The sequence below is a fragment of the Rhinoraja longicauda genome, chromosome 3 (genome assembly GCF_053455715.1).
Source record: "Rhinoraja longicauda isolate Sanriku21f chromosome 3, sRhiLon1.1, whole genome shotgun sequence".
NCBI classification, from domain to species: domain Eukaryota; kingdom Metazoa; phylum Chordata; class Chondrichthyes; order Rajiformes; family Arhynchobatidae; genus Rhinoraja; species Rhinoraja longicauda.
The window spans coordinates 40,022,391-40,040,790 of NC_135955.1; the positions used below are offsets into that span (position 1 = coordinate 40,022,391).

The 18,400-nt window shown below is 41.3% G+C and overlaps 2 protein-coding genes across 3 annotated transcripts in view; one reads left to right on the top strand and one right to left on the bottom strand.

Annotated features, from left to right (window-relative positions):
• Window positions 1-18,118, top strand: zbtb5 (zinc finger and BTB domain containing 5). Of its 2 annotated transcripts, XM_078395999.1 has the most exons (3): window positions 1-192; window positions 5,850-6,217; window positions 8,719-18,118. In XM_078395999.1, exon 3 carries the CDS (start codon window positions 8,723-8,725, stop codon window positions 10,754-10,756), a length of 2,034 nt encoding a protein of 677 aa, XP_078252125.1. In that variant the 5' UTR covers window positions 1-192; window positions 5,850-6,217; window positions 8,719-8,722; the 3' UTR covers window positions 10,757-18,118. The 2 variants fall into 2 exon arrangements, with proteins under 2 accessions (XP_078252125.1, XP_078252123.1); XM_078395997.1 differs by lacking the exon at window positions 5,850-6,217.
• The window catches only part of LOC144591947 (glyoxylate reductase/hydroxypyruvate reductase-like), a 20,929-nt gene continuing 18,024 nt past the window's right edge, over window positions 15,496-18,400 (bottom strand). The window contains exon 9 of the mRNA XM_078396000.1: window positions 15,496-17,005. Within this exon, the coding sequence (XP_078252126.1) occupies window positions 16,884-17,005 (122 nt within the window). The 3' untranslated portion in view covers window positions 15,496-16,883. The remainder of the gene's footprint in view (window positions 17,006-18,400) is intronic.

The window sequence follows — 18,400 nt, forward strand, 5'->3', positions numbered from 1 at the left end:
AGAGGCCGATGGGGAGGAGAAAGTGGTCGCCGTTGCGGTTGCGGTGCGCAGTCGGGGCGGTGCAGACGCTGGAGCGGGGCTCGTCGCAGGCCGTCGCCCATTGCCCTGCCGCCGGCCAGGTCGCGGCCGCCTCCAGGCCCGCAACCCGGGCCGCTCTCGCGCTCCGGCCGTTAGGAGCGGCGCGCGGCACAGGTACCGGCCGTCGGCGCGGCGCGCGTGCGCAGTCTGAGAGTAACCACAGTGAGGGGGCGAGCTCGACCCCCCCCCCCCCCCCCCGGGGACTGGGGCTGTATGACCCCCCCCCGGGACTGGGGCTGTATGACCCCCCCTCCCTTCCCTTCCCCCTGAGGCTGCCCAACCCCCCAAGGGGGCTGCCCGACTCGCACCGGGACGTCCCACTGCACACGCACAACCCGCCAGTGACTGGTACACCAGACCACCCCTCCCACAAACGCACCCTCGGTCACCCACACACCGTGCAGAAGCACACAGCCGCACACTCGTGCACCCACACACCTGCTCTCACACGTGCATCCACACACACACACACACAGTACACAATCAAGCACTGTGCACAGACACAGTCACGCACCATGCACTCACTACACCTTTTCCCCCGGACCCCACACCATGCATTCATCGCCCCCTCATCCTCATCTCCCCTGCTCGTCCCTGAGCCTCTTCAATCTTCCTGCTCTCCCCATCCACTGCATAGCGAGGAATTCAAGGAAATTCATATTAGATTTTTTTTAATTCTTAGAGGAATGAATGGTATTTAATGATGATAAATCTCCAGAACCTGATGACCTGGCATCTTCAGGGTCTGAAAGCGAATACACTGCGTGGGTGCCCTGGTTGTCATTCTCAAAATTCCATGGGGGTTTACAGGACAGGATCGTTCAGACGTTGGAATCTTGAGCAAGAATCAATGCTGGAGGAACTCAGTGGCAGCATCTGTGGAGGGAAAGGGCAGACAACGTTTTGGACTGGGTGCCTCCAGTATTTTTTTTTGGTTGTAATTAATTTTAATTCATGCAAGGGAAAATAAATTTGATAAATCAGTTGTAATTTATTTGCGATTGTAACCAGCAAAATAGATAAAGGTGAACCAGTTGATGTTATGTATTTGGGCCTTAGGATGCACACAAAATTATTAAAATTAGAGTGCACAGTATTGGAGGAAATGTACTGCTGTGCATCCAGGATTTGCTAATGGACATCCATACCAGAAGGCATTTGTTGAGCTTCAAGTTGCTTTATGACATTGATTTCTTTTGGGCACATGTGGTGAACATGTATTGATTTATGTTGGAATGTGTCAACGAAAAGCCTGTAGGGTCCATCTAAAATTGTTCAAGTGTCTGAGTGCATGGAATACTCAGATGTTACTTTTTCTTTCTTTAAAAGCGGCATTTGGTAATAATTTAGTTAGTCATTGGTCTAATAAAAGTAATGGTTAAAGGCAGTTAGGCGAAATGTGGACAGAATAAAACCTGCAAAGTGCCATGTTAGTGGCTTTGTTATTAATATTGCAGTTTGTGGATGTTGTAATTTTCCAGTTTAATTGCTTTCCAGTCAGAGTAACATCAGATGTTAATCAGAGACTTCCCATTTTTGCTGTCAAAGGAGTAGATTCCTTCATTGAAGCACAATTTACAGCATTTACTATGAAATTTGAATTACCCAGGTTTTATTTCACTGTTACTTGGAATACCTTCTGCTGGGAGTGTTTTATAGACAATAGACAATAGGTGCAGGAGGAGGCCATTCGGCCCTTCGAGCCAGCACCGCCATTCAATGTGATCATGGCTGATCATTCTCAATCAGTACCCCGTTCCTGCCTTCTCCCCATACCCCCTGACTCCGCTATCCTTAAGAGCTCTATCAGGTTTTCCCCACAAATGCCATCATTTGCCTTATTCCTTAACCTGAAAATCTTTGTAGATGGCGTAATTTTGGCAGACTGTATATGAAGATATTCCCGATGTTGTGCCTAAATTTGTCTTTCATGTTTTCAATAATTTGCTCCCCTTCCTATGATTCTCGGCTTGTGTTTCTGATATTAATTGTCTTTTGTGACCTGATCAGTAATCATTTTACAAATTGAATGTTAGGATAGGAAAGTTTGGCTTGAGTGAATGCAGCCAGTCTTCACTAGAGTTGAGCTTTTCTCACTCCATTTTTTAAAATGAAACAATTTGGTTTGTGGACAAGACAGCTAATTAAGAAGATTATATAGGACACTGTTGGCTGTATGTCTGTGATGCTTCACATGCTGATTTCCTGAGCTTCAGATGAAAAGCTGGGTAATTTCCAGAGATATCTCTGGGATGTTTCCATGAATTGTTGCCAGCTGAGCAGCGTTAGGAAGCACAATGCGTTTCATTTGAAGACTTGGGAATGGGAGAAAATAATGTTTTCAGTAAAAGAAGCATTTGCTCTTAAATTGCAAATAAAAAGGTATATTACTAAAGGTTGCAGTGTAAATATATTAAAATATGTTCACATTGTGCATTTGTTTTGTTAGTTTTCATACTCCACTTAACTATTGCATCTTAGTCCATATTTGCAAATGGCTGACACTTATTGTATTTTAAAATTCAAAAGTTTGCTGAATTAATCTATTATAAATGCTCAATTGACATTAGGGTCATGTTTAATAGAAACATGATTGCATTCACATATGGTATATATTTCTGTTTAAATCTAAACCTAAACTAGCTTTACATTGGATAATATTTTATGCTAAAGAAGAAACCTTGTATCAAGATTGACAGCATACTGATAATGAGTATGCCCTCTTTTTTCCTGGTATGGCCTCTTCATTCCTGTTTTCTTTATTTTCCTGAAGGAATTATTTGACATTTCTTCAGTGATTTCCCTAGTTTTTGTTCATTCATCATGAGCTGAAACATAAAATGTCATGTAAGTTATTTCCATGGGCTGTGAACCCTGAGCAATGTTTCAATCAGAAGTGTTCACTAGTGCAGACAGAGGTCTACTCATCTGGATGCTTTGAATGAGAGTGGCTTAATTTATTGCTGGCTAGGAATTAAATTATTTTGGCCTGTCTCCCACATTGTCTTTAAACTTGAAGTTTTTAAACCAGTGAGGAGACAAGGTCCTTAAGTTTTGGGTCACTTGTACATGCTGAATGATGTGAGAGCTGCTCCCATGGGATGGATCTGCTTCCAGTGGCTGGGAAATTATTATCAACAAAACCGAGGAACTGATTGTTGACTCTAGAAGAGGAAGGCAGATGATCCACAAACTTGGCTCAGTGGTGGAGAGTCAATGACTTCAAGTTCCTGGGCATGATTATCTCTGAAGATCTGTCCTGGACCCAGCACATTAATGCAATCATGAAGAAAGATCATCAATGCCTCTACTTCCTTAGAAGATTGGGGAGATTTGTTATGTCGATGAATACTCTCTTTAACATCTACAGGTATATTGACTGGTTGCATCATGGCCTAGTTCTACAACTCAAACACCCAGGAACGAAGGATATTACAATAAGCGGTGATCACTGCCCAGTCCATCTCGGGTACTGACCTCCCTGCCATCGAAGGGATCTACAGGAATCGCTGCCTCAAAAAGATAGCTAACATCAGCAGGGACCCACACTACCTTGGCTACACTCTCATTTCACTCCTGCCATTGGGAAGAAGGTATAAGAGCCTGAAAACAGTAATATTCACATTTTTGTTAACCATCTTTGTTATCTACGATTCTACCCACTTTAGTGTCATCTGCAAACATACTAATCTTTGCCTTCTACATTCTCATCCAAATGTTGATATAAACCACAACAGCAATGGGCTGAGCGCTGATCCCTGAGACACACCACTAGTTACAGGCCTCCAGTCTAAAAAAAATAACCTTCCACCATTACCCTCTGCTTCCTTCCATGAAGCCAATTCTGTATCTAGTCGGGATCCCATGTGATCTAACCTTCGCAACCGTGCAGAACCTTTTCAAATCAAATGATTAAATGCTACATTTTTAAATACAATGCAGGGGCAAATTCTTGGGTGTGGATGTAAATAAGTTGTTGAAAGTGTCTGGACACATTTTTTCAGCACCCTTTGATTTGTAAATTGAAGTATAAGAAAGGAGAGGAAGGATACCAAAGCCTTTGTTCAATGCTGATTGGACCAGCTGAAGTATTTTGGGCACCATATTTTAAGAAGAATGTGGGGGTCACCATTGAACAGAAAGTCAATTGGACCATCTCCATAAATATTGTAATAAAAAAAGCATATCGGGCCCAACACATTAGATGTAATATAAAAGAAGATGTACCAGCATCTCTTCTTAGAAGTTTAAGGAGATTCAATGTCTCCAAATAGTCTTAACAAAAATACTGCACGGAAACAAGCCCTTCAGTTCACTAAGTCCATGCCGACCATTGATCACCTGTTCACATTAGTTGTATATTATCCATCTTTCACATTCATCCCCTACACATTGGGGCAATTTACAGAGGCCATTTTACCTATAGGCACGCCTGTCTTTGGGATGTGGGAGGAAGCCAAAGCATCCGAAGGATATCCATGGGGTCACGGGGAGAACGTGCAAACTCCACAAAGTCAGCACCACAGGTCAGGATCCAGCCTGGTCTCAGGCACTGACAGGCAGCACCTGTGTTATTGTGCTGCCCTACAGATGTACTGCAAAATTATCCTGACTGGATGCATCAGGGCTTGGTATGGCAATTTCAGTGGACACTCTCTATGCAAGAGGCGGCAGGGAGTGGTGGACGCAGCCTGGTCCATCACAAGCACAACCCTCCCCCTCCATCGAAGACATCGATATGAGCTGCTGCCTCTAGAAGGCACCATCCATCAATCAATAAGAATCCCCAACATCCAGGCCATGTCCTCCTCTCACATCCATTGAGCAGGAGGTGCAAAGCTTGAAGTCCCACATCAACAGGTTCCAGAACAGCTACTTTCCAACAACTATCAGATTCTTCAGCCAACCTGCACATTATAATGCTAGACACAAGGATCCGTGGTAAAAAAGATACAAAGTGCTGGAGTCACTCAGCGGGTCAGGCGGCATCTCTGGATGGATGGCATATCGGGTCAGGGCCCTCTAGACGCTGATCCTACCTCAGCAACAGAATACTATGACCCACTTCTTGCACCACTTCACAGACTTGCTTTTTGTTAAATGTGTTTTGCACTAATGTCTATGTTTTATGTGTTGTCTTTCTTTTAAAGGTTTTATGTAATTTATATATTATTTGTCTGTATTTGTCCCGGTCTGTGATGCTGCTGCAAGCAACATGTTCATTGTTCCTGTACCTCGTTGTACATGTGTATATAACAACAAACTTAGCTTGCCTGTCTTATGAATGTCTGGCCACTTGACATTCCAAAGCTTTTTCACATCTACAGACGCAGATCAGGACCGTGATGGAAACATCTCTGTTTGTCTGGATGAGCACACACCATTGACACTCAAGGTGTCTGGCACAATCCAAGATAAAGAAGCTGCTTGATTGACTCCAAAACAAATACTGTTCTTCAAGATTCAAGAGATTCAAGATAGCTTTATTTGTCATCCAATATTGGACGAAATTCAGTCACCCACAGTCCAACAATAAAAGCATTAAATAGGCATTAAAATTACACAACCCCAAAAACACAGTCCAACAATAAAAGCATTAAATAGGCATTAAAATTATACAACCCCAAAAACACACAAAAAAAGAAACATCCATCAAAGAAACATCCATCACAGTGAGTCTCCTCCAGTCCTCTCCTCACTGTGATGGAAGGCCACAATGTCTTTCCCTTCTCCTGCTGTCCTCGCCCGCAGTCAGGTTGTTGTGGTTGCAGGCCGCGCCGGACGGTTCGCAGCGGGCCAAGCCCAAGGCGAGTCGCAGCCGCTCCCGCAGCCTCCGAAGACGGCCAGCTCCGCCGATGATAAATCCGGGGCGGGCGAACACGCTGCTGCTGCCGCTGTTGCTGCACGTCGGGGCGGTCGTGGCTCCCGACATTGAAGCCCCCGCCCAGCAGAGAAATATCCCGCGGCCTATTTTAGGCCGCGCCGGACGGTGAAATGTCCGCGCCCCAAGCCCCGCGATCCGGGGCGGACGAACCCGCTGCCGCTGCCGGAGCTCCCGATGTCGGCATCCACGCGGCCCGAGCCTAAGGCGAGTCGCAGCCGCTCCCGCAGCCTCCGAAGACGGCCGGCTCCGGTGATGGTAAGTCCGATCCGCGGGCTCTGCGAACCAGAGCCCTGGAGGCCGCCAGCTCCAGGAGTTGGGCCGATGGTAGGCCGCAGCAGGAACGGAGACACCACCCAGAAAACAAAGGTTGGGTCTCCGTTCGGTAGGGACACATATTTACAATTTTACAGTTCCCCCCCTCCCCCCCACATACACACACAGTACACAAACACAAAAACACCACATCACAACTACAATTATGACAAAAAAACAACAAAAACACAAAGACAAATGGACCGCAGGTAAGCCGCAGCTGCTATGGCAACGCCGCCATTTGAGTGGTTTTGAAATAAAACAATTACAAAGATAGTAGAGTTGCTGTTTAAAGATTTTCAAAAATCAGAGTTATGGAGCATTTTAGCAGATGTGAAAATCACAAACATGACATTCTCCTGAAAATAAACGGCAGTTGGCTTAACATCTGTTGGGAAGTTGCTGGAGCCTTTAGTCAAATAAGAAATGGATAGTCATTTAGAAAATGATTAACAGAGAAATCGTGTTTAACAAATGACTAGATTTCTTTAGGGTACTACATGTAAAGACAACCGAGAAGAAACCTGTAGATATAGTGTTTTTGGAATTCCAGAAGACTGAGGGGCCACATAAAAGACGAGTGTACAATAAAAGAGTTCATAGTATTGGGGAAGTGTGTGAACATGGACTGAAGACTGATTGTCACATAGAAGGCAGAGAACTGCAATAATTATCTTTTCAAACTGAAGAAATGCATCCTATCGAGTATCTCAAGGCTCAGTCCTTTGGCCCTCAATTATATATAACCAGACCCTGCTGTAATTTTTGATAACCATCTTTGCTATCTATGATACCTCCCACTTTAGTGTCATCTGCAAACTTACTAATTTTGCCTTCTACATTTTCATCCAAATCACTGATATAAAACACAAACATCAATGGACCCATCACCAATCCCTGAGGCACACCACTAATTGCAGGTATCCAGTCCAAAAACTACCCTGAGGAGGGGGCAGTAAAATGAGGGATGATGTAATTGAAAGGTATAAGATCCCAACATTCTCAAATGAGGAGACGGTCACCAGACAAGGAGAGATTATTTAAGAAATTTCTTCTGGTGAATTGTTGGAACTCCCACTACAAGAGGGTTGAGGAGGCTAGATCACAATTGTAAATATACTGAAAGACAGAAAAAAAGTTTGTTGAGGAATGTGTAATTATTTGGGAATCACTTTCAAAAGAGATACGGGCATGATGAACAGAAAATCCTTCAATGTAATGATTTTATAGTCTGAATTATTGTAGATGTTCAAGAAGAAATTGTACCTCCATGTAAGTCATTAGATATTGTGTCCACAGTATTTCCATGGAATTTATGCTAATTTCTTCAGTTTTGGTTATTTCTAAAAAACAGTTGTATTTTTGTTAACCCGTGAGTTACTGCATTTCAGAAGTGATTGCAATTTGTGTCATGGGTGTATAATGTTCCTGAATAACAGCCCTGTTGTATAACGCTGCCCATGCTGACTGATATTTTGTACCATGAAAAGCTTAAATGTGCTGTGTAATTCTGCTGATTTTCAGACAGATCTGACAGATTGGAGTCACAAGCATGTGGGTTTGCAGCACAGCTGCCACTTACTGGCGTGCTGTATTATAAATGCAAATTTAAAAAAAAACATGATGTATTGCACAAAAAACAAAGTGCTGGTGAAACTCAGCAGGTCAAGCTACATCTGTGGAGGGAATGAACTGAGACATTTCAGGTCTTAAAGAAGGATCCTGACCCAAATAAATTATCTCAATTCCCTCCACAGATACTGATCAATTTCCCTCCTGGGATAAATAAAGTTCTATCGTATCGCCTGACCCACTGTATTCCTCCAGAACTTTGTTTTCTGTTCAGGATTCCAACATCTGCAGTCCCCTGTGTTTCTGTATAGTACATTCATTTAGATTTGTACCAACCAGATATAAATTAAAATCGTTTTATTATGTAGGGCTGTGTGGAGCTGTCCATGTGCAGATTAAGATATCTGCAGAATAGCTGCAGTCAGAAATGGCATAGACCTCTTGTGCAACGTGATTAAGCGGTGATCACTTGCAAAGTACCATGTGAAGATCCAGCTTTTTGAAGTTAAAATTCACAGATCTAGACTCACTAATGCTGAAACTGCAATTCTTTTTTGTTCTTGATTATCCAGTGTAAGGCATTTGCCTTTCTTTATTTCCTTCATCGTTTCCACTAATGATCGATCAGATGCCAGAAATGTGCTGTCAATGTGTTTCTCTCTTTTGCAAGTAATAGCTACTGTCAAGAAAGGAACACTTATTAAAACTTTATGCATGAATTAAACACTTAAATGTTCTTTTATGGGGACTGCTTTATGAGAAGACCATTCTTTAAGTTATTTCTCATTATTAATTGCAAGTAGTGTAATGATGCCTATGTGTGCAGCCATAGAAAAAAACCCTTTAATACTCTTTCTTTTCTGTTTTAATAGGACCATGGATTTCCCAGGGCACTTTGATCAAGTTTTCCAGCAGCTGAACTACCAGCGGCTTCACGGACAGCTCTGTGACTGTGTGATTGTTGTTGGGAGCCGACATTTCAAAGCACATCGCTCTGTGCTTGCAGCATGCAGCACCCACTTCCGAGCGCTCTTTACTGTCCCCGAGACAGATCAATCGCTGAACATGGTTCAACTCGACAGTGAAGTGGTCACAGCAGAGGCTTTTGCAGCCCTTGTTGAAATGATGTACACATCCACTCTAATGCTGGGAGAGAGTAATGTCATGGATGTGCTTCTGGCAGCCTCCCACCTCCACCTCAACTCTGTGGTGAAAGCTTGCAAACATTACTTAACAACCAGGACTGTGCCAATGTCTCCCACTAGCGAAAGGCTTCAGGAACAAAATGCCCGCATGCAAAGGTCTTTCCTGCTTCAGCAGCTGGGCTTGAGCTTGGTGAACTCAGCCCTCAGCTCCAGTCAGACAATGGACGAGCAGGTCGGGGTGAGCTCGTCGCTGCGTCACCACTTGGAGGATCAGTCGACTGCGTTCCCCGTGAGGCGGCTGCAGAAAAGAAAAGCCATCCCCGACGAGAGATCAAAGCAGAGGATTCGGCCGTCGATGGATGAATCCATCATCAGCGAAGGAATATCAGATAACGGGCAAGGTGTGGTGCATACGTGTGGGGAGCTGTTTGCACCAGACTCCCTGAAATTGGGTGATGGCTCTAAAACTACAGGTGTTGAAAACCAGGTGGAAAATGCAATGATTTTTGAGCAAGCCTTTAGCACACCGGATGGTAATCAGATACCCAGTCAGTCAGACAAAGGTGTAAGCCATTCCCAGGTGTCTGTAGCTTCCCAAGCGACTCACATTGAAACTGGATTCAACCAAGACTCTGTAAATGAGAAATCAGATTTTCATTCCGAGACAACAGAAATTCACATCAACGGAAACGAGGACCAGGTCAGAATTGTGGTGAAGGCTGAGCCGTTGAGCTCACCTGATCCTCAAGATGAGACCAGCGATGCTGCCTCGCAGGCTGAAGGGAGTGAGTCAGTGGAGGTGGAAGGAGGAATGCCCAGCACAGAAAAGCTGGAGCTTAGTCCAGAGAGCAGTGACCGAAGTTTCTCTGATCCTCAGTCTAGTACAGACAGAGTCACTGACATACACATTCTTGAATCTGCAAACACAGACATAAAAGCTCCCTTTCCTATTTCCACCTTTTTGAATAAGAACCGAACAAGCAGCTTCAGTGGAAGCCAAAGTACAGACAACAACCTTCCAAACACAACCGATGGGAGACTGGAAAATGAAGCTTCTTACTTAATGAGCCCAGTGTCCAGTGTTTCTGCTGGTATCAATTCAACCATGGGAGCAACGCGAATGGAGAATCCCTTTAACGACGGTCCTGATTCTCACTTCATGCGACCGATGCAGGACTTGTTGGGCCTGTCGTGCTCGCAGTCTTCAGAGTACAAAACTGGAGAACCATTCAGATTGGAATTTCCAATGCCCAACTCTGGATTGCATTCACTTTCCCGACAATCGATCATCTCGTCACGAGGAGGAGCCAGTAACTTCCTAGGTTATCGCCGCATTGCCCCAAAAATGCCAATCGTGACCTCTGTGGGAGACGGAGGTTCTGGGTCGCAAGACACTGGCACCAATTCCCAGGTCCGCATACTGAACAGTACCTCGTCCACTTTTGAAAATAATCATTCTCTGCAACCAGGCCCTCCTCAGCTAACACGGGCATCTGCAGATGTACTTTCAAAGTGCAAGAAGGCCATGTCGGAACACAATGTGTTGGTGGTGGAAGGAGCCCGCAAGTATGCGTGTAAAATCTGCTGCAAGACATTTTTAACATTAACGGATTGCAAGAAACACATTCGTGTTCACACGGGAGAAAAGCCCTATGCATGTTTAAAATGCGGGAAAAGATTCAGTCAGTCGAGTCACTTATACAAGCATTCTAAAACCACTTGCTTGAGATGGCATGGCAGCAACTTGCCAAGTACTCTACTTTGAGCAAGACATTCAGCACAATTTGTATTTGCTGCTGTAAAAGGTGTTGCCTTTTTTTTTTTTAAAGCCCCTGTAAAGTGAATACAATGAAAATAGACTTTTGACCTGCAATTAACGGCAAAGTGTCAGTAAGGTGCCGAGTTCAGGGCAAATTACTTTTTGTAGAATTTAGTAACTGTAAAATATATGTATTGCACTTTTCTATACTGTTCAGCTATTTTGTTTCAGTAGTTGCTGACTAACCAAAATCTGCAAAGTAATTAGCACAGAATTGTCAGTTTGTGTATTTTCGGAAAGTATAGTTTGTGTTTTATCTAGATGTATAAATCAAGGACTAAAGAAGATCTGTAGGTTGACTATGTTGACCAGTGATTATCTATGTATTTATGTGGGATGGGAGGGTTGGGGGAGTAGCAGGGAAGGTTTGAATCTCACTATCCACTGGTGATCAAGCCTTTATAATTGTATTACTGAGCAGGAGACAGATAATAATCTACATTGACCATATGTTGATCTTGCAAATCAACAAAAGGTATTCTGGTCCAAAAATAAAACCCCTCAGATGCTGAAAATTTGAAATCAATCATAAAATGCAGCAATACTTTGCAGCTCAAGTAGCTTCTGTGGGAAGAGAAATGTTTTACACCATTACCATCAACACGAGGTAGCGCCTGAAAGAATAATTAGATGTACCATCTGAAGAGATTAAAGTATAATGAAAGGGGATCCAAATGAAGAGAATTGCCTTTGGATTTATTTTGATCTGAAGTGAAATTAACCCAGTTCCTGATGGAGCTCTGGCTGAAGGTACAGAACGTTCAGAATTTAAGATTACATTTCTTTAACTGTGGAGAGTATTTATAAAGTTGGAGCGGAAGCTTTAGGAACATGGAGATGTAAGGAAAGCTCCGTCCCATACTGTTCATTCTGTGTGTCATTTAAAACAGATGCTATTTCACCAGATGTTGGTGTGAACCCAGTGCACCTGAGCAATGCACACAAGCATTATTTTGAAAATCAGGTTATTGATTATTGAGATATATTGGTGCCATTCATTAACTCCACTGGTTTCAACAGCCACTCATTTAACTTCAGAACATACACATTAGTCTCTGTTCTAGTGTTTCCTTTCATGTAAAGTAAACATACATCATGGAGAGGAAGAGGGTTGCATAGATGAGAAGGTGTCGCTTGGGCGATGAAGCCCTTTCATGGACGTAGACAAGGTGGTAATGTAGTGGGAGAATGCTAAATCCTGGAACATGAATAGGGGGTTGGACAAAATGGCTTGCCAGAGAGAATATTTAAATTCTTGCTTACTTGAGGTACATAAGTGTAAAATCATGAAGCAATTGGCCACAAAAAAGTTGTTTCAATGGGATCATCTAACTGCCCTGATTATTTGCTGCAGATTCTTAGTTTTTGTTTCGGTTGTTGATCCTTCTGCTCTAAAGCTTCCCTTGTTCTCACTGCCTCTAGGTTTGAGATAAATAGTCACTTCCAAAATCTCAGCCAGCAGTTTGTGTGGATCAGTCAGTCATAACTAACATGAACTTGTTTGTAACACTGGACACAGGCAGGTAATATTTGTTCCATAGAAAGACATAAAATGCTGGAGTAACTCAGCGTCTCTGGAGAAAATGGATAGGTAAAGGTTTGGGTCGGGAATCTTCAGTCTGAAGAAGGGTCCTGAGCCGGAATGTCACCTATCCACTTTCTCCAGAGATGCTGCCTGACCTAGCATCTGAGTTACTCCAGCATTTTGTGTCTATCTTTAGTATGAAACCATCATCTGAAGTTCATTATTATATTTAAAATATTTTCCATTTCTGTTTCCCTTTCGGAAACTTGAAATGAGAATATTCAGTCATTGTAACTCATTTCAGCTTTCTAAAATTGAGTCCTCATAAAGCAACAAAATCAGACTTTTCAAAGAGGATCAAAAGTTATAAACTACAGTATTTTCACAAGGTGAAGTTTTAATAAGTGACTAATAATGTCATGTGTAATCCAAATCTCACAGCCAAAAAACAATTTTGACTTGGAAGTTCATGAATACACTTTCAAATGCATGAGCGTTTCTGGAGTATTATGTCAACGGTCTGTGGTATAACTACAGGTTTCTGAAAACTACTACAGTTAAACTGAAGGTTGGCATTAATTGGCATAAAATTACTTGCATGCAATTTCCTTTAAATATTTTTGTCCCCATATTTGCTGCATAAATGTATTTTACTGTCAGTATTTAGTAACGGTAACGGTAAGTGGCAGATCTGAGCTCGGAAGGAGCACCCATCTTCAGCTGATCCAAAGACTCTGCCACATAGTCTATTGCCAAATCACGTGTTGCTGTCTGAAACAGTGAGAAAAGTGTGTTTATATTATGAATATTGAATATGAATATTCCAGTGATTAATATGCCAAAAAAAACCTTCCTGGATGAGATTGGAGGAATAACAGTGAAAAATAGTCTAAAATACTTTGTAGAATCATGTAATGTTTAAGGTAGTACAAATAAAACCTGTTCTCTGTTAAAAGTGAATTTAGTGCATAATAAAGCTAATTTCCATCAGAATTCTTTAATGTTTATAATATTTAGGATCTATGAAATATTTCAGATAATTGCACTTGTTTTAAACAAACACATGATATTTCAGAATCACGCAAGCAAAGTCTGAGTTTAAATGTAATTCGCTATGCTGCATAACAACTCCAATAGATACGCCAGGAGCAACATCAACACTTTTCTAACTTAAAAACTCAGACTTGTTATCTGAGTGCAACCGTGGAGCATCATTCTCAAATTTGCTACAAATACATCTGCATCTTGCATCTGCTGCAACATGAACATTTTAACCAGAGGATGAACAGCAAACCCAAGTTCAGTGATGGCTCGTGTCAAGTCCCAACACTTTTTTTCAGTTTACCAAGCCAGAATATTGTATCTCGCCTACAAGTTTTGCCACTGGAATTTAGCTAATTTGCAGGACAAATAGTACCATTCCAAAACCAAATCACCTGATCTTCAGTATACAGATGACCCCAAAGGATCCTTCAAATCCACTGGCAAGATTATGCAATCAACGTCAGAGTCTACTCTAAGGCCCCAGGTTCACACACTCCAAATATCACTCGCATGCCTGTCACCAGATTCCTCAGACATTCCAAACTCTTATCCAAGTATGAGAATACCAGACTGGTCAGAGGAAACAATTATCTCAAAAGCCTCCCTGGAAACACCAATTCGTGCAGATCCCTGACCGGTGACTGTTTTAAAATAAAGAAGCAGCATTTAGGATGGCATTGGGCATCTCACGTCTATTCATCATGTCATACAGAAGCCATTGTAATGGTGGAAGGAGCGCAGCATCTCCCGAAACACCACCTGCCCTACCTGTGGCAAAGTCTGCATGAACCAGATTGGTTTCATCGTTCATCTTAGAACCTACAGAAATCGAGTGAAAGAAAGTCATGGGATCTGACAATATTGTAAATATTGAATATTGTGGCTATGATTAGTTTGATAAAGGTACAACACTAAAGTCACACAATCTGTATGTTCTTGACTCCCAACATGTCTGACCAGTTGTTGACTTTTAAAAATGTATTGCAGTTTTAACACCCCAAACTACAGTATTGACATTTTTGTAAGTTAAAAATGAAAATGAGAGTACTTGCTCTTATATGATGCCATTTCAATCTATTAGCTGATTACTTTTGAAAAATTGTCACTATTTGCTAAGTTAGTCTTCATCGTATTTTTCAAAAGTATTTTTCACAGACCAAGAGGTAGCAGTAAGTCTGCTGGTGATGTCGATTCATACCATATTGAGGAGATTTTATTTCATGGAAAAGCAAAAGACCGCTGAACTTTCCAATAAAAGGTCATGACCTTTTGAGATCATGGCCTCTCGCTCCACGTGTTGCATTTTCCATATTTTATTTCCTTTGGTCATAAGATTTTACACCCACTTTAATAAGGATATGTGGCCACATTGTTCTATGTACAAGTTTCATGTGCCTTGGTCTGCGATTCTCAACAAATCTATCTATTCCTCTTCAATACCATCATAAAAACACACTACTTTGAGAAAATGCATTTTTTTTTAAAAAGAGAAAAAATAAAATGTTAACAAATAAAAATTAGGTTTACAATGGGTATTATAATTATATCTTGACTCCATATAATAATTATACAGTATAGTATAATCCCCCTGGCTAAGTTCCTCTTAAAGCTGTCCTAGCTAGTTAGTCGACTGGACATGTTCACAGCAGTGACTCCTGCATTTGTTTCTCATTTCTCTCAACTTCCCTATTTCCTCAACAGCTCCGACAACAGAGGTAATTGATGGTAGTATAAATTGACCATCCAGCACAAATTTGTAATGATGGAATCCGCAGTATTGGAGGGGACCCACATGGTCACAGGGCAAATGTGAATTCCATACAGACAGCATGGGCGATCATAATGAGGTCGTGCTGCTGGAACCGCAAGATAACTACTACCTACTGGAATAGAATGTAGAAACAAGGAACTGCAGATTACAAATCTATTTTGACACAACTGATTAAAAATAAATCACAATGGTGTGGGAAAGGTGTCACACTTGAACCATAGTGGCTGAAGGCAGCAGACTTCCCCAAAGAATGTGACATTGTAGTTTCATTGTTACTCGTTTTAGTAATTTTTTAAAAAATGGACCAAATTTTCAAAATTAAATGGTGAAAGTAAAATTGGTGCAATGTAACCAACACACTTTAGCATCCACATGTGCAATAAATGATACCAGATTTTCATTTTCAACGTTTTAATGTTAACAGACTTGCATGTTTACTCAGTAAAAAGAATTAGGAGTGTGCGTACAACTTCCGAAAATGAATAAAAAGAGTGTCCTCTGAGGAAGTGAATAACATAATTATTTCCTAATGACTGATCACCAATCAATCATTCGTTGTTCCCAATACAGGATCTGGTGATCTTTCGGATATCTCCAAATTGTTCATTTGTATTGACTTTAAATTCATCGCTCGATGGGATCCGGGCACTATGAAGCCCAAGATTGGAGTGTACAGAGTTGCCAAATATTCCCCAGCAGCCAAGTCAATCTAAAGCTTGGCTGTTGACAATGAAATTTGAACAATGAATGAACTACATTTGTACATTAATGGGTCTGGGCAAGTGGATCACGCGTAACCCGGTTTGCTTTTCACATGTCATGTCCTAACTTAATTATTTCTTCATCTCTGAGAGTGAGAGCATGTTCTGTAATATAACATTGCTGTTTGGAAATGAAAAGGATTGAAGGTTCTCATACAAGACTTAATATTTGCGTACAGGTGCATAACACTGACTTTTAAATCTTATAAAGTTGGTACAATTGAAGCTCAAATATACTTGGGAATTCAAGTACATAGCTCATTAAAACAGCATTGACAGGTACAAGATATAATCAAAAGCCTAATGAAATGCTGGCCTTAATGTTGCACTCAAAGAGCATTTCTGCTCACTATATGTTAAGGACGGATATACTGGCCTCTGGTATCGTTCCAGTATATTACACCGCACTTTCCCAAAGTATTAATTACAAAGATATTAGATAAACTCAGGCAGATTTGTTAAAATTTAGAAAACATTACAAGACAGTGCCTCAATATTAGAATTGTTTTCTCAAGATGTAAAGTATAGCAGAAATTGGAAGACTTTTCAACAAACAAGAACTGGTTCTGGGTCATCTATTTACTTTAATCAGATTAGACCGATAGCTTTTTATTATTATATGGTATGGATATTATGCGAGTGTATGAAATTGGGTGGTCACAATCACGATCCCCACCTCAAGGGCATTTTGTATCATGTCACCCTTTCATTCTTCATTATTCTTGAGATGAATGTCCTTGTCACATGTTACATGAAGTACCATAAGATAGATCTAATTTCTGGATTCAAACGTGAACAAATAATGCTTTTTCCACTCTTATTTGCTTATAATTGCAATTCAATTGCAAATTTTTGATGATTTAAATTCAAATCTTGATAAATCAAATTGTTCAAGTAATTCCAAAATAATTCACACATTTAATTTCAGAGAACCATTTTTTCCTGTGTGCCCATTGACAAATCTGCATCCAGTTACAGTGCGAGTTCATTCGGCATCGGATCTCCCTTCAGACCAGCCAGGAGATTGTTTGCTGTCAGTACAGACATGGTGTTTCGAGTTGCATAAGTGGCACTTCCAATGTGCGGCAGTATAACTGAAAGACAATCATAAAATTGAATTTTCACTTTTCATGGAAGCACTAAAATATATACAACAAAAGGATGCCTTTGATCTTACCATGTCCATGACAGTAGAAAAAAACATTGGTTAATCCTACTTTTTATGTTGTGGCACATCATGAGGTCCTCCGAGAACTTAAAACGATGAGGGTTTCTGCATCCACCCACCATTTGGGACTTTTAGACCTCTATCATCCTATTGACGAAAGAAAATCTCCACAATTGCTATCTGATCATTCTCCTAATGACTATTATTGACCCCTCTGCTGGACTCTATGTTATACTCCTCAGTTAAACTTTCCTGCAGCCTCCTTTTTTCCAAAGACCTGTAAATTATCCTTGGGAGAGGTTAGTGGCAGGAGTTAATGTATAGGTTATAAACAAGTGATGGAAAGGGATTGGCTAAGAGCTAGCATAGACTTGATGGTCTGAATGGTCTCGTACCAAGAAAATAGGAGAAATATTCTTTGTCAATCAATAAAGGATATCTTCCTTTATTGATTGACATGGAATAATTATTTTCTTTTCTTATGATACACTTTCTTTACACCGTATCCACATGTCCTGACTTAAGGCAAATATACAGAAAAACATACATATTCCTCTGTACTTCGCACTTCTCAACATCTTGGTATTTATTGTGGTTCCCTTGCCTCATTTGTAAGGGTTAACATTAGGCAAGCAGCTATGTGAGTACTATTGTAGGAGTAATCTGTAAGACCTCTTGTGTTTTTTTAATGTGCAGCACAATTAATGGCTGGCTGCATCTGTCTGATATCAGCAACTAGCTCTCAAGGTTCAGATCTGTTAAGAAAAACCTCCTGCCCTATGTGACTAAAGTTTCGTTTCAGAGATGTGACGAAGTTTTATTTCAGAGATATGACTAGGTTTCGTTTCAGAGAATAGAAAAATCACATTGGACATTGTAAAATTACCATATAAGGCCAATAACGGAAAGCCTCCGGTGCACTGTTAAGGGTATAAATGTGTGTGTATGTAAACGATCAGAGAGAGAGACTGCACGAGCTGCCCAAGCGTCACTGGACGTTTTTGCAACTAGACTCTCTCCCACCTTGGTGAGTGCAATAAAGAGGTTAAACGAACTCGCTTGACTAACTGTTTTCTGTTAATAGGTCACAGACGATAACACATTGACTAGCATAAATTAACTACCTCGCATTTCTCCAGACTGAAAGTCAATTGCTACTTTTCTGCCCAGCAGTCAACCCATTGATATGTTTCTGCAGATTACATTGCTCAATCAGCCTCTACAGCAAAGGAAATGTAGAAGAAAAATATTCTGGAAAAATGGCCACAATTTGAAAACAACTTTTTCCTAATTAAGACCACCTTTAAGTCGATGGCTTTGC

What these genes read in the sequence shown, in the direction of transcription:
- zbtb5 (XM_078395999.1), top strand. Translation starts at nt 8,723, where the DNA reads ATGGATTTCCCAGGGCACTTTGATCAAGTTTTCCAGCAGCTGAACTAC.